General features: G+C 42.1%; 1 protein-coding gene across 1 annotated transcript; it reads left to right on the top strand.

Moving 5' to 3' along the window:
• The first annotated feature begins 1,267 nt into the window (after positions 1-1,267).
• CHMP7 (charged multivesicular body protein 7) lies at positions 1,268-14,425 on the top strand. The gene is given in 12 exon segments (XM_069075663.1): positions 1,268-1,834; positions 1,837-2,149; positions 2,152-2,383; positions 5,581-5,752; positions 7,965-8,150; positions 8,264-8,397; positions 10,853-10,901; positions 11,139-11,258; positions 11,600-11,698; positions 11,983-12,043; positions 12,547-12,726; positions 12,986-14,425. Coding segments are annotated over 12 exon segments (1,989 nt in total). The 5' UTR covers positions 1,268-1,444; the 3' UTR covers positions 13,039-14,425.
• Positions 14,426-14,652: the final 227 nt, after the last annotated feature.

Below are 14,652 nucleotides of genomic sequence, written 5' to 3'. Positions count from 1 at the left end.
TCCATGAGACACCCAGCAGGCAGTTGATGGTAAGTGGTGAGTTCAGAGGAGACGACATAATTCTTACAATTTCTGTTATTTTTCAGTTTTTTTTAATGTTAGCAATGTTTAGTGTTAGCAAGATAGTGACAAAAATGGCCTGTTTATTTTCCATGTACTATTCTAAGCTCTTCTGTGTATTTTCCAGATTTTGTTGCTAATGTTATTTATAGTCATTGTCAATGACATAGTTATTCTGATTCTTATTAATTCACTCTACCTCAATTTGTCTTTCTGTATTTCATTGTAGCATTCATACTTGTCATTTCTAAAGGCACAATAATATCACATTCCATGCAATTCATATACCATATACCATACAATTCCCCAATTACTGGGCACAAGTTGTTTCTAATTTTTTGCTATTATGAATATTTTTCTAAGTATACATCTTCACTTTATTTTTTTTTTTTTTTTTTTGGTTACTACCCCTAGAGTATAGTTCTAGTAGTAGAGATCGTTAAGTCAAAGGGTATTTAGTTGGGTTTTTTTTAGGCCGGGTTGTTAATTGCTTTCCAAAAAGTGCTCAATTTACATCTTCACCAGTGCTATCAGTGTGCCGGTTCTCCACACCATAGCCAACACTCAATTTTCTAATTTTCAAACCATCTTTGCCAATGTGAAGTCAGGTGCTTTAATTTGCATTCCTTATATTTTTAGAATTTGAACCATATTTCCTGTGACCGTTGCTAATTTGTTTTCCTGTTCTCCCCCACACCTCCCCGCCCCCCCCAGTTACTAGTGCATTCTCTTCTAGTTACTATGTATCTACTCCGAATGTGTCTTGTATTTGCTCATTAATGTCCCTTTCGTCCTGTAGATGGGAATCTAGGTAGCACAGTGAATAGAGTTTTGGTCTGGAGTCAGGAAGATGCGAGTTCAGACATGACCTCGGAAACTTAGAGGCTGTGTGACCCTGGGCAAGTCACTTAACCTGTTTGTCTCAGTTTCCCCAGCTGTAAAATTAGCTGGAGAAGGAAATGGCAAACCACTCCCTCATCTCTGCCGAGAAAACCCCAAATGTGGTCACCTAGAGTCGGACGCCATTGGAGAAACCCCTTTAGAACGTAAGCTTCCTCAGCACCCAGAGCTGTTCGCTTGGCACACTTGCTTGCAACATGTTTAGGTTTAATAAATGCTTGTGGATTGATTTCTAGAAACGGCTACTTTATATCCTTCGACCACCAACCCAACTGAGGAATGGAACCGTAACTCAAAAAAATAGAAACAAAGTGCCAGTTCCTCAGGATGTCGGACTTCTAGCAGAGATACCCGCGACAACATTAGCTATCAAAGATCGTGTTATGGGCGAGGCACGAGCCGTGCCCTGCCCTCAAGAAGCACACATTCTCCCTGGGAGAAAGGAGGGACAGGAGCTCGTTCTAGTCGCGTAGTGCACAGCTGGATGCCGTCTGCGCTCCAGGGTGGAAGCGGGAGCCACGCCCACGTCGTAATGCGTCACGATGCGAGCCCCGCTGTCAGCAGGTGCAAGCGCCTGGCGCGCAGGCCTACTGAGAAGGCCCCTGTGACGTCATCGGGGCGGGAAGACGCGGGAATCCAACGGGAATTAAGCCTAGACCGAAAGGGCATAGGTCGGGAGACTTGCAAGGGAATCAAGATATCCGGGAGGAGTTGTTGTGGGGATCTTTTCGTGGGCTTGCCCAGTTTCACTCGCTGGAAGGAATGTGTGTGTGTGTGGATAGGTGATGTAACGGTGTGCCACTCTATTGCTCTTCGAAAGACTCTATGGTTACAACAATGCCTCGAGATACTCCTCAACCGCGCATGCATTAGGGATTTTTTTCCTCCACAAAGGCCATAAGGGGGTGGCGCAGGCGCCCTGTAGGTTTCCGAGACTAGGTGAAAAAAGGCGGGTTTGGTTTATGCGCAGTGAGGTCGTGTGGGACTTATTTCATCCGGGGCGGTGGCGACGGCGATGACGGAAGAGGAGGCGGCGGTGGAAGAACGGAAGCCGGGAGGGGACTAGGGCGGAAGGGGACCAGGGCCAGGGCTGTGTCCGGAGCCTCGGCGGGGCAGGGGTTCCGATGTGGTCCCCGGGGCAGGAGTCCGAGGCCCCAGCCGGGGGGGACCCGGCGGGGCTGCTGCCCCCCGAATGGGAGGAAGATGAAGAACGGATGTCCTTCCTGTTCTCCGCCTTCAAGAGGAGTCGGGAGGTGAACAGCACCGACTGGGATAGCAAGATGGGCTTCTGGGCTCCTCTGGTGCTGAGCCACAGTCGCCGCCAGGGGGCGGTGCGTCTGCGCCTGCGCGACCTTCAGGAGGCCTTCCAGCGCAAGGGGAGCGTCCCGCTCGGGTTGGCCACGGTGCTCCAGGACCTGCTCCGGTGAGGGGTGGGGCGGGGGCGGGGCCTTCCCGAGATGGGGGCGGGGACAGGGCGACACTCCCCTCCCCCTCTGGGCTGAAGGGGAGGGACACTGAGGAGCCGGTTAGTGTCACCCTTCCAATTTTACAGATGAGGAAACTGAGGCTCAGAGAGGATGGCAGAGCTGGATTTGAATCCAGGCCTTCTGATTCTAAATCCGACTGTGCCATACATTCCAACTTAGGGTGTCTGTGGTGGGGAAAGAAGGGTCTTCTTGAATTGCTGCTGTCATTTAAGACCCACCTCTTCGAGGAGACCTTCCCTGACTCCACCTTCCCCTGCCCCCCCCAACCTCAGTGCACTTACTGACAAAATTCATACCTAGGTTATCTGACAATCAAGGAAATCATTATTCTTTATTATATACATTTATATATACTTCATTATATGCACATAACACATTTCCCACCTCTATACCTTTGCCCTGGGAATGCTCGCTCTCCTCACCTTCACACCTCAAGACTTCTTTGCTGCCTTCAAGACTTCCCTCTGAACCCTTTCCCTGGAAAACTCTCTGACTCCCGGTGCTTTCCCCGTCTGTAATTTTGTATGGGCCTAGTTACTTTCATATTGTCTCCACCATTAAAATGGGAGTTTGAGGGCAGGAGGTCCAATTTTACCTTTCTTTGTATCTCCAGCATGTAGCAGAGTGCCTGGCACTTACTTGCTTAATAAGTATTTGTTGACCAATTATGTCATATTTCACCAGACTGTAAACTTCATAAGAGAAGATACATATTATGTAGTTTACATGAACTTCATATCTCTTCCCTTGCACTGCACACAGTAGATTTTAATAAGTGTTTGTTCAACAGAATTGGTTAGGGCTTTTTGGAGAAAGAATGGCATGAGAGAGGCAAATGAGAGGAATCTTGGGCTTCAGGGATTAGGAAAACACCTTTGCAACCTCCATCCTTCCCCAGTAGGCTTAGTATGATTATTTAAGGTATTTCCTTTTAGAATTTTGCTTGAGGCCTCAAAATTTGAAATCTCCTGGAGTAGAGGGTTTCCTCGATGGTACAAATGGAATTGAAACATTTATTTAGTGCCTATTTTTTCAGGGCACTGTACTAAATAAACACTAGAGGAAATGAAAAGATAAATGGAACCTGGGCTCTGCTGTCAGGTAACTCACAATCTAGTAACCTATCAAAGGTTAAGCTATATTGCATAAGAGGAGTGTAAAGTGCTATGAGACCAGATAAGAGGAGAGTTAATTTTGGAAGACTGTAGTCATGGAGCAGTAGGAATTCATTAGTTGGAGACCCTGGGGAAGGAGGATTGGTTAAGAGTCTCTTGCAGTAATTGAGGTGAATTATAAAAGGGTCAGAACTGAAGTAGTGGCAATGGGAGTAGATAGGAGAACTGTTGAACTAAGGGGATTTAGATTGAGGCATCATAACTTTGGTCCTAGTCCTGGGAGACAACACCCTTAGGGAGAGGAATGTAGGTGTCCTCTTAAAGGAATAAAAAATAATGTATATATTCCTCCTAGCTTAGGAGGTAACATGGTATAATGTATAGAGCTCTGGATTTCGAATCAGGAAGACCTGGGTTCAAATCCTGCCTTAGAACCTGTGTGATCTTGGATAAGTCGATTAACCTGCCTGACCATCAGATTCTTCATCTGTTAAAGTGAGGGGGTTTTGGACTCAGTGGTCTCCCAAGACCTCTTCCACTTTTAAATCTGTGGTTATATGTCTTGATCATGTCAAGTCAAACATAAACCAATGTAGACAGCCAGAACACTGGCCACCCTGGCACCCAATAGTTTCTATTTAGTCTTCACCAAGCTACAGAAAAGGCTTCATATGTATTCATGTTTTACTTTCTTAATATGACAAGATGTCTCTAGTACCAGGTAGTACCATTTGATCAGGGCATTAATGGGGACCCACCTGGAGAGTCTGGGTTTGTTAACCACCAGTACATCTGCTGCTGATTGAGTTTGGCTTCATTCCCTGTTTGAAGCTGAAGAGGAAAGGGAAAGGACAGGGATGAGGGAGGAGCCTGATTATTTTCTTCTCCTTTGGGTTTGACTTTCTAGAAGACAGATCATGAATCTCATTTGGGTTTAACACTAACTTGAGATCCAGTGTTCTACTCATACATGCTATCTTTTTCTTTCATTTTTTTCCCCATAGAAATGAAAAGCTAGTTTAGTTCCTAAACTTGGAGACTGGTTCCCAGATCCAGAGCATACTTGTCAAATCCTAACAATCCCTTTGTTGAGATGTTTTATGATCTGGGAAGTGGCATCAGTCATTTGTGTGTGCTGAGGAGACAGTACTTAAGAGGCTTGTGTGTGGAGGAAAATGTCTGAAGTCAAGGACACTATGATGCACTTCCAAGGAAAAACTTGATGGGGTGGACATCCTGTTCTTTGGCAGTTGGAAGTCTTCCCTTTTTGTGTTCGCTCCCCATATTCCAGATTGTCACTAATGGGACTTGATAAGTCTTTTTGTACCTTTTCCCCCCTGTTCTGTTGTGGAGTGTGCTTTAGATCATGACTGTAATGGAGAGCTATTGAGACAGTCGTTGGAAAAGCCACTGTTAGTCAATTTCATGATTTCATTTAGCCAGTGCAATAGGGTCAGGCAATCAACTGCTGGTCTTTCCTTTAAGCCGTTGTCCCATCTTCAGTGGTTAGTTTTCGAATGCTCTTCACTGCTTCACTGTCTATAGTAGCTCACTCTAGAGTAAGTACTGTGGAATGGCCTCTGACCAGAGGTGTCAGATGCACAGTCTGCAAAACTCAGGTGCAAGCCCTAATTAGATTAAACTGTAATTGGGAAATACTCAACAAAATAAATAAGAACATGATACAATGTCGATAATGTTAACATGCAGTGAAGTCAGTATGGGGCCCACAGGGATCCATTTTTGTTTAAATTTGATAGTGCTGCCTTAGACAACCTGGACTCCATGACTATGTCTTATTTATCATTTTATTCCTCACAGTACTTTTCATTTAGTAGATTCTCAATAAATACTTGATTCTTTTTGTTTGGCACATAAAAAGAGACTACAGCATGGTGGTCCATGGATAGCTTCTCTTGTCTCTGTTTTTGACTGGTTGATGGCTATTGTTTGGGGACGCTGACTGAAACCATTTAGTGTACCCTGATTGACATGACTTTTTCCTTCTGTTCCTGGAGCCGAGGGGAGCTACAACGGGAGTCAGATTTCATGGCCAGTGTGGACAGTAGCTGGATTTCATGGGGAGTAGGTGTCTTCCTGTTGAAGCCTCTCAAATGGACTCTTTCTAATGTGCTGGGGGACAACAAGGTCCCTGCTGAAGAGGTGCTGGTGGCTGTGGAGCTGCTTAAGGTAGGTGCATTTGGGTACAAACAGGTCAGGAATGAGTTTTCCTTTTTTTAAAGGAAGGACTTCACCATTATTGATGCAGAGACAGAGTTAATTACTTGGTTAATTTTTTTTGTGTACTTCCAGTCTGCCACATAATATCTAGGGGTAAGGGAGAAGTAGTGGTTTCTCTTATAGAGTGTTACAATGTTTGTTACTTGTTACAACATTCTTCTCTGCTTTAAGAAAAACCCCTTGTCTCAGGACTAAATCAAGTAATGCACAGATTTGTTTTCTGGGTTTTAAAAGGAACAAAAAATGAACTAAGCTTTAGGAAATTCTTGTGGTCTGAGATTTACTGACAAAATTCATACCTAGGTTATCTGACAATCAAGAAAGTCATTCTGTCCAGGGGAAAAAAGATGGCATGATTTCTTAGGAGTTATATTTCTATTTCCCCAAATCATACAGTATCATTTCATTTACTTTTCTTCTACCTTTGAAGAAAATTTACTTTAAAGAATGTTCTTATTTAATAATTTTTAGTATTCATTTTTTGTGATTTTTGAGTTCTAAATTTCTTTCTCCTTACTTGAGAAAGTACTTTGACATAGATTATACATGTGCAGTCCTGCAAAACATTTCCATATCAGCCATGTTGCAAAAGAGAACACAGACCAAAAAAAGAAAAACAAATAAAGTAAAAGAAGTAGGCTTTTATCTGTATCTAGACCCTAACAGTTCTTTCTCTGGAGGCAGACAGCATCTTTCATCATAACTTCTTCAGAATTGTCTTGTGTCATTGTATTGCTGAGAATAAATAGCTAAGTCATTCAAAGTTGATCATTGTACAATATTGTTCTTACCATGTACAATGATCTGCTTCTGCTCACTTCAGTTTGCATCAGTTCATATCAGTCTTCCCAGATTTTTCTGTAACCATCCTGCTCATCATTTCTTTTAGCACAATAGTATTTCATTGCAATCATATATCACAACTTGTTCAACTGTTACCTTCAGTTTCCAATTCTTTGTCACCGCAAAAAGAATTGCTATAAATATTTTTGCATATATAGGACTTATTCCTTTTTCTTTGATCTCTTTGGGATGCAAACCTAGTAGTGGTATTTCTGGGTCAAAGGATATGCACAGTTTTATAACCCTCAGGACATAGTTCTTAATTGTTCTCCAAAATGGTAGGATCAGTTCACAGGTCCATCAAAGAGTTCATTAGTGTCCCAATTTTTCTACATGCCCTCCAACATTTGTTGTTTTTCTTTTCTGTCATATTAGCCAATCTGATAGGTGTGAGGTGGTACCTCAGAATTATTTTAATTTGCAATTCTTTAATCAGTAGTGATTTAGAGCATTTTCTTACGTAACTAGAGATAACTTTGATTTCTTCTTTTGAAAACTGCTTGTTTATATCCTTTGACCATTTATCAGCTGAGGAGTGACTTATGTTTTTATAAATTTGACTCAGTTTTCTATGTATATGAGAAATGGGTCCTCTATCAGAGAAACTTGATGTAAATTTTTTTCTCCAGTTTCTTTCCTTCTAATCTTGGTTGCATTGGTTTTGTTTGTGTAAAAACTTTAAAATTTAATTTCTTCTATATTACAGAAAAATTGAAGTTTTTAGCCCTAGTAATTAACTTGCTTGTAAAATCCTTTGGTTGAAAGGAATGGGGCAAGGTTTATTATTTCTATTTTCATAGCATTGTTTTGACCAGACAGGGACTTTGAGGATGATTTGGTTCAATGCCCTGATTCTGTACAATGTAAACTAGATGCAGAGAGGTGTGAATTAACCAAGGTCACATAGCTTATTAGTGGCAGAGCCAGAATTAACATTCAGGTGTCCTAATTCCAGCGCACCATATTAAATTGCTACATTTTACCAATAGGGGAAACATTGCTATAGTGGAGGCAAAAGACTTGTTTGAAGTCAGTGATAAGTAGAAGATAGGCATATAATGGGTTCTCAGTACATAGTCAAATTGGACTGACTTGGAAGCCTGGTATTGATTTATTAGATTAGGCTGCCTCCCTATAGACATTTTAGTTAAATTTTCTTCCAAATTTTTTTAAAAGCAAATATTTTGAGAAAAAATCCTACATTAAGTGAAGAAATTGGCCTTATCTGGACATTTATGGGTCTAGCTTTACAAAAGAAAGGTCAGAACTCTTTGGTCTCTGTACCCAGACACTGAATACAAGCTCCTTTCTTCTACAGGAAAAAGCAGAGGATGTCTATCGTCTGTATCAGAACTCTCCAATCTCCTCTCATCCTGTGGTGGCCCTGTCAGAATTGAGCACCCTCTGTGCTAGTTCCTGCCCAGATGAGCGAACCTTCTATTTGGTGTTGCTCCAGCTGCAGAAAGAGAAGAGAGTCACTGTTTTAGAGCAGAGTGGTGAGAAGGTATTGAATAATGGAATTTCTGTAAATACCTATTAAATATCTAGTAATCTTGCCATCAGTTTTTCTGTATGAGTTTTTTTTCAGAGTAGGAGTAATTTGTTCTTCTCTTACAGATTGTGAAATTTGCCAGAGGGCTCCATGCCAAGGTCTCCCCGGTAAATGATGTAGATGTGGGGGTGTACCAGTTGATGCAAAGTGAACGACTGCTCTCACGGAAGGTGGAGTCCCTTTCCCAGGAAGCAGAGAGGTAACTTCTTCCCCCAAGGCTTTAAGTGAGCCCTTCCTGCTCCAACTAGTCCTCACAGCTCTCCAGAGCACTTAGGGCCAGGATGTTTTCTTTTTAGGTCCCTTTCTTTCCCACTCTCTTTTTTTGTAGATATATGGGGTTACGCCTGGTGAAGTGATACCATCAGCCTTTTTGCTTTGCTGAGTAGCTATAGGCATAGTCTTAGGAAGTGGGATTCTATCCATTTTACTGAGGGGAGAAGACTCAACCAGAGACAGGAAGGGATATATATGCCCAATGGTGGTGGGACTTGAATCTTGGTTTTCTGAATTCTGTAAGGTGGGGAATGAAGGACGCAGTGGGCTAGTAAAAACAGCACTCAAAAAGGCATATAGTGATTTATTTCAGTGTTTAGTTGCAGGCCAAAATGTAGAATAAAAAATGAGTTCAGGGTCCAAGAAAATGGGGGGTTTAAAAGGGAATAATGCATATATATATATTTAGAAGAGTATAAAAGTCTTCTAAATTCAGAAGCAATAAAACAGTAGGGGCTTAGGGAAGGCCCTGGGAGAGGACAAGGGAGTTATCTTTAGAGAGGAGGGTGAAGGAATAGGTAAAAGGGATAGAAGGATGTTTAGATTTATGGTAGTGGGAGGATAGGAGAGAGATCTTGGAGGGGAGTAGGCACGTAATAGGGCAAGGTAGTGGGTAGAAGTAAAGGAGAGGAGGCAGGAGGGATAGGAAAGTAGATATGCACAAACATAAAAACAAAGATCAGGAGTAGAATTTGTTTGGGAAAGTATATGTGTGTATATATGTGTATATGTATGTATATATCTATAGCTATAGAGAAATATGTCCAAAATTATTTGTAGCCTTCTGGGGGAGGGGGAAGGGGAAAAAAAAGAATAAAGTAAAGTTCAGTTATAGCCTTGGGGTGGTGAGTAGGGGGGAGGAAAGGGGTAAAAAGAGCAAAGTATGGGGTGGTTAGGTGGCACACTGAACAGAGCACCAGCCCTGGAGTCAGGAGGACCTGAGTTCAAATCTGGCCTCAGACACTTAACACTTAACCCATGTGACCTTGGGCAAGTCACTTAATCCCAACTGTCCTTCCTTCCCCCCTCCAAAAAGCAAACAAACAAACAAAAAAAAACCAAAGTAAAAAGTATACAGCAGAGAACGAAAGAAAACCTACGAGGAAGCAAAGAAAAGATGAACAGCTTTCAACATAATGCACAGTATTTAATATATAGGCTTTCTTGAAATGATGAGTTATTGCTAAATATTCTGAATCCTTTCCTGTGTTCTACTATATACATGACATTTTTTCTTTTTTAATTTTTAATTTAATTTTCTTTTTTAATTTTAGTTTTGATTTTTTAATTTTAATTTTTATAATGTTTTTTTTCTTTTCTTATTATATATTTAAGTTTTAATATTTGTTTAAAATTTTAAAAAATTAAAAAAAAAGAAAGTAGGGGCCATTAGATATGAGTGGTGCCAGACCTGGTGGTCTATACAGATCAAGTTCAAAAAACATGGGTTTGACTATAAAATCCTTAAGGAGAAATTAGCTGAGGGTGGTGGAGTGAAAGGTTAGAAACGGGCATTTAGACTGATCAGCTTGTGGATGACCTTCTTTGGGCTTTCTGAGGTTAAAAATGTTTTCTTAATTTGTTAAGATCTGTTCTTTCTGTTTTCTTCTTTAGTCTTTTTTTGGTCCCTTGAAGTAAGTGGAATATTTTCCGTGTTGAGTGGGAACCTTGGGATGGTATTTGTGCTTGGTAGTTGTTAGCTCTGAGATGGGAATTCCTGGTTTCATTGCCAATAAGTCAATTTGTGATAGTGCATGAAAAAAGTAGATTGGTGACAGTTAATTTGGAGGGAGAGAAGTTCCCTGTAGCAACTTCAACTTCCAAGTCAGGACTTTGTCTTTTAAGCACCTTTGCCCTGCCTCACCCGGGCCGAGTGTTCAAAGATATCCTATACTTCCATTCTAGAGCTATGCTGTAATACAAGACTTGGTGTGATGGTTCATTTTTCCTTTTAATCAGTAGGTAGAATGGGATTTGGGCTCAAGATCCCTTGCCATTTTTTTTTTCCTGCTTGACTTGTTGAGTTGTTTCAGTAGTATCTGCTTCTTTGTGGCCCCATTTGGGGTTTTCTTGGCAAAGATACTGGAGTGGTTTGCCATTTCCTTTTCCAGCTCATTTTACAGATGAGGAAACTGAGGCAAACAAGGTTAAGTGACTTACTCAGAGTCTTATAGTAAGTGTGTAAGGCCAAATTTAAACTTAGGAAGATGGGTCTTCCTCATCTCCAGGCCCAGAACTCTATCCATCTGTGCCATCTAGCTGCCCTCTTCACTGACTTTCTCCTTATTCTTGATTTCTTAGGGTTCTGCCTCTTCCTTGGTGCTAGAACCCCTCTTCCTACCCTAGATCAGATATCCTTAATCTGCCCTTCTGTTTCACAGATGTAAAGAAGATGCCCGACAAGCATGCCGAGCTGGAAAGAAGCAACTGGTGAGTGTCTTCTTTTCCCCCTGCCAACTCTGTACTGTCACATTTAGTAGCCGGGACAGAAACAAGAGATGAAGATGGCTTCAGCACCACTACATACCTTGGGAGTGAGAATGTGTGTAGGGAATTGGGAAGTCTTACTCTCCTTGTAGGGCTGCTGCTGCTCTCTTACTTCACTCCCCAGTATTATGGATTATGGTTTGACTAAGATCTTGACCACATTTCCCCTTGTTGTTCTAGGCGCTAAGGCATCTCAAGTCTAAGCAGAGGACAGAGAAGCGTATTGAGGCACTACATGCCAAGCTGGACACAGTACAAGGCATTCTGGATCGGATCTATGCTTCCCAAACAGATCAGATGGTAATTCACTTGCACCAGGGATGACAAAATTAGTTGAGCTAATAGTTACTACTTGCCTTTTTCTTACTTCTGTACTGAACGTCCAAGGGATGTCCTTCATTTCTGCAATACTCATTTTTAATTCTGCTTTTCCAGCCTTGTGCTTCCTCTTTGCTACCTATCTATCCTGTATCTGCTTGATCGAGGTTCTTTCTTTGTAGCAGGTCTCTGGTCTTTCCTGATTAGCAGTTCTGAAAGGCCAAGTTGGTGTGGGAATATAGAGATTTCAAGAAGCTAGAAACAATAGTGTTTGTTTTTGCAGATAGTCTTCATCTGTACTAATACTTCTACTTTCCTTTTAGGTTTTTAATGCTTATCAGGCTGGTGTAGGGGCCCTCAAACTTTCCATGAAGGACATCACAGTGGAGAAAGCAGAGAGTCTGGTGGACCAGATCCAAGAGGTAGAGGATGGATTGGGAACAAAGATGATAGGAAGATACTGGATGTGTTGTCCTCACACTAGGCTGTCAGATTTTACTCTGTGTGGGCAATCTAAGTGGAGAAAACCTCCTTCATCTGTTTAAACTTTTGTGCAGAAGCTTATTTGACCTTGTTATTTGGTTACTAGAGTTCTACTTGGATTTTCTGTTTCTATTTCTGAGTAGTTGCCATTTCCTTTGCCCTCTCCACATTTTATACTGTTTAGAAACACTGTGGCTCAGGATCTCACTTATTTCTCTTACAGCTCTGTGATACCCAGGATGAAGTTTCTCAGACTCTGGCTGGGGTGGGGATAAATGGCTTAGGTGAGTTGTGAAAAAGATGTTCCCACACCTTAAGAGGAATTCTCCTTCTTTATCTGGCCACATTTTCCCCACATGTGGCAGCAGACAGGGTTTTAGCTCCTCCTGTACCCAACACTTTTGACATGGAAGCTGCCATAGGAAATGATATGTCCCTTCATGCCCCTACCCCCCCATTCTGATTTAAGGCACCTTTTGTATCTGAACCAGCTCCTTGAATGTGAGGATATAAGGTTTTGTTTCTCATTGGGGAAACTGCACCCCCTTAAATGGCATAAAAGATGAGGGATACTCACCAGGGTTAGGAGAGAGGCCCTACCACTTTGTTTTTGAGAGTACCCCTTTTCTCAAGTAATTCCATAAAAAATAGCTATTCTACCTTCAGCTACAGTGTATTACCAACTTAAGAGTCTTAGTCATTGTTTTTTAATTATCTATTAGTATTGAGTCTTGATTGTTTTCCCTGTACAGGGATTTATGTGCTTCTCGCCTTGTTTTCTCCCCAGATAGTGACAGCGAGGAACTGGAGAAGGAACTGGACATCCTCCTCCAGGACACCACCAAAGAACCTCTGGATCTGCCTGATACACCCCACAAGCCATTCTTCTCCACCAATGTGCCTAATCCCAGCATTTCAGATGCTGAGCTTGAAGCTGAGCTGGAGAAACTGTCCCTATCAGAAGGAGGTATGGACATATATTAAGGGCAGCTGGTGGGGTTTTGTCACTTAGCTAGCCTTGTGGCTGCTGAGTTGGTGGATGCCAGTCCTTTTCTCAGCTTACCTAGGATATAGAAGCACTGAGGTAATCAAAAGTATAATGGGTTGGAAGTCAGTCATCTGTGTCACATGTTCTCCAAAGACTAGGGTTCAGTTTTTGGGTTCTCCTCTATCTTAGACTCAGGTATAGCTTGTTATATTGTTCAACCTTTCTCTCTCCTCTGCAGGTTTGCTTCCAAGCCATGAATCCTCCAAAAGACAGCTGGAACCCACTCTCTAATGTTATCGCAGGACTTCCACATTAAGGAGATATCAGGCGTGTGTGTTTGTACATAGTTATTTAATTGAAAAACTCTCAGAATTTGATGGGATGGGGAAGAAAGACTACTCCATTTAGCTGGATACTACCAGTTACTACAGGACAGAAGTAATTTCTGGAAGTTATGCTCCAAAGGCTTGCTCCCAGCTGGTGTCATGGACCTGTCTGTCTTCTCATCTTTATAGTGCCACAATCTATGATGTCCTGTGTTTGACCTATTGTTCCATATAGCCTGCAGTCCTTGACTTTGGCCCACTTATGTTTGTCTTCACCCACCAACTCCCACTAGAATTTTTTTCCAGCCAACAAAGGTGAGAGATTGCAGACAGTTTTTCTCCCGTTGGTTAGGGGGACTTGTCATCTTTACCTGTAGGTGTTTATAAGTTTACTTAAACAACTTATTCCTACCCATTTCCATTTTCACTGGTGAGGAGAATCAGACAAGTTTTATTCAAGGGGACTTAACTGCTGCTTCTTCAAGGAGAAAACAAACAGTGCAAAAGTTTCTGCTCTTTATTATCATTGCATCAAGCTTTTTAGGTCCAGAAATTGTCACCCTTGAGTAATTCAAGGTGGTGGCACCTCTGACTCTCATTGACTCCCATTTTATTTTGTGCAGAGGGAAAGAGAATTCTTCTTGGCCTTTGAACTTGGGGTGGTGAGCCCTAGGTGATTGTAGAGCCATCCTATGTGGATTGTGGATGGCCAGGTCCCACTTCTTTTAAAGCAAGAGGCTGCCCCCTTGCTCTGCCTCTATTGGGGTATGTATGGTCAGAAGACCCTGAACAAACTACGCAACAAAACCTCCCTTCTATGAGCCTGTAAAACAAGAGTGAGTTCTTTGCTCAAGTTTCAGAAGTTTCTTTTGCAGATAGACCACTGCTAAGGGTAGGGGAATCTGAGCCAATTTGTGCAATAGGAGCAGAAGGGTTTGTCCTTCTGCCATATTGGTATATGCCTCCCACATTCTATTTATTTGTCAGAGCACACTACCTACTGTTGCCTCTTGAGGCTACCATATTCTTACTTCTCTCTCTGCCCTTTGGTGAATCAGGGACAGAGCAGGAGCTGAGTGAAACAATAGTCCGGAGAGGAGAAGATGGCAGCTACATTGCCACTGTGGCTGCAGAAGCACAAGTATTTCTGCCTAAGCTATTTGCTCTTGCCCCCAAAATGATATGGAGCAGAGGGCAAGAAGGAACTTACTCCAGGGCAGGAGCAAGACTCATGGTCAACAAATTTCTCTCCCATTCCACCTTGATAAACAGAAGTGTTGGGGGTGAAGAGAAACAATCACTATTTTTTCCCCTTTTCTATCTGGTACATAATTAAAAGAACAAACAAATCATGGTCATTGTCCACTCTGGCTCTGTTTTTCCTTTGGATTACTGCTCTGTGCTGTCTAGTGTGTGCTCTGTTTAACTTGACATCTGTTAGGCCGGTCTTGGACGCTGGCAGCCTAAAAGACAAGCTTCAGAAGTATTCTGGCACCATGCCTCAGACATTTATTGGCCACCTACTGTGTGCAGTATACTAAGTGCTATCAAGATACAAAGTTTAGATAACAAAAGACCC

Source organism: Petaurus breviceps, unplaced genomic scaffold (genome assembly GCF_028583685.1).
Source record: "Petaurus breviceps papuanus isolate PSGF00001 unplaced genomic scaffold, PetGlider_PUasm1.0 90919, whole genome shotgun sequence".
NCBI lineage: Eukaryota > Metazoa > Chordata > Mammalia > Diprotodontia > Petauridae > Petaurus > Petaurus breviceps.
The sequence above is the reverse complement of the archived record's forward strand: the minus strand, read 5'-3'. Positions and strand labels throughout refer to the sequence as shown.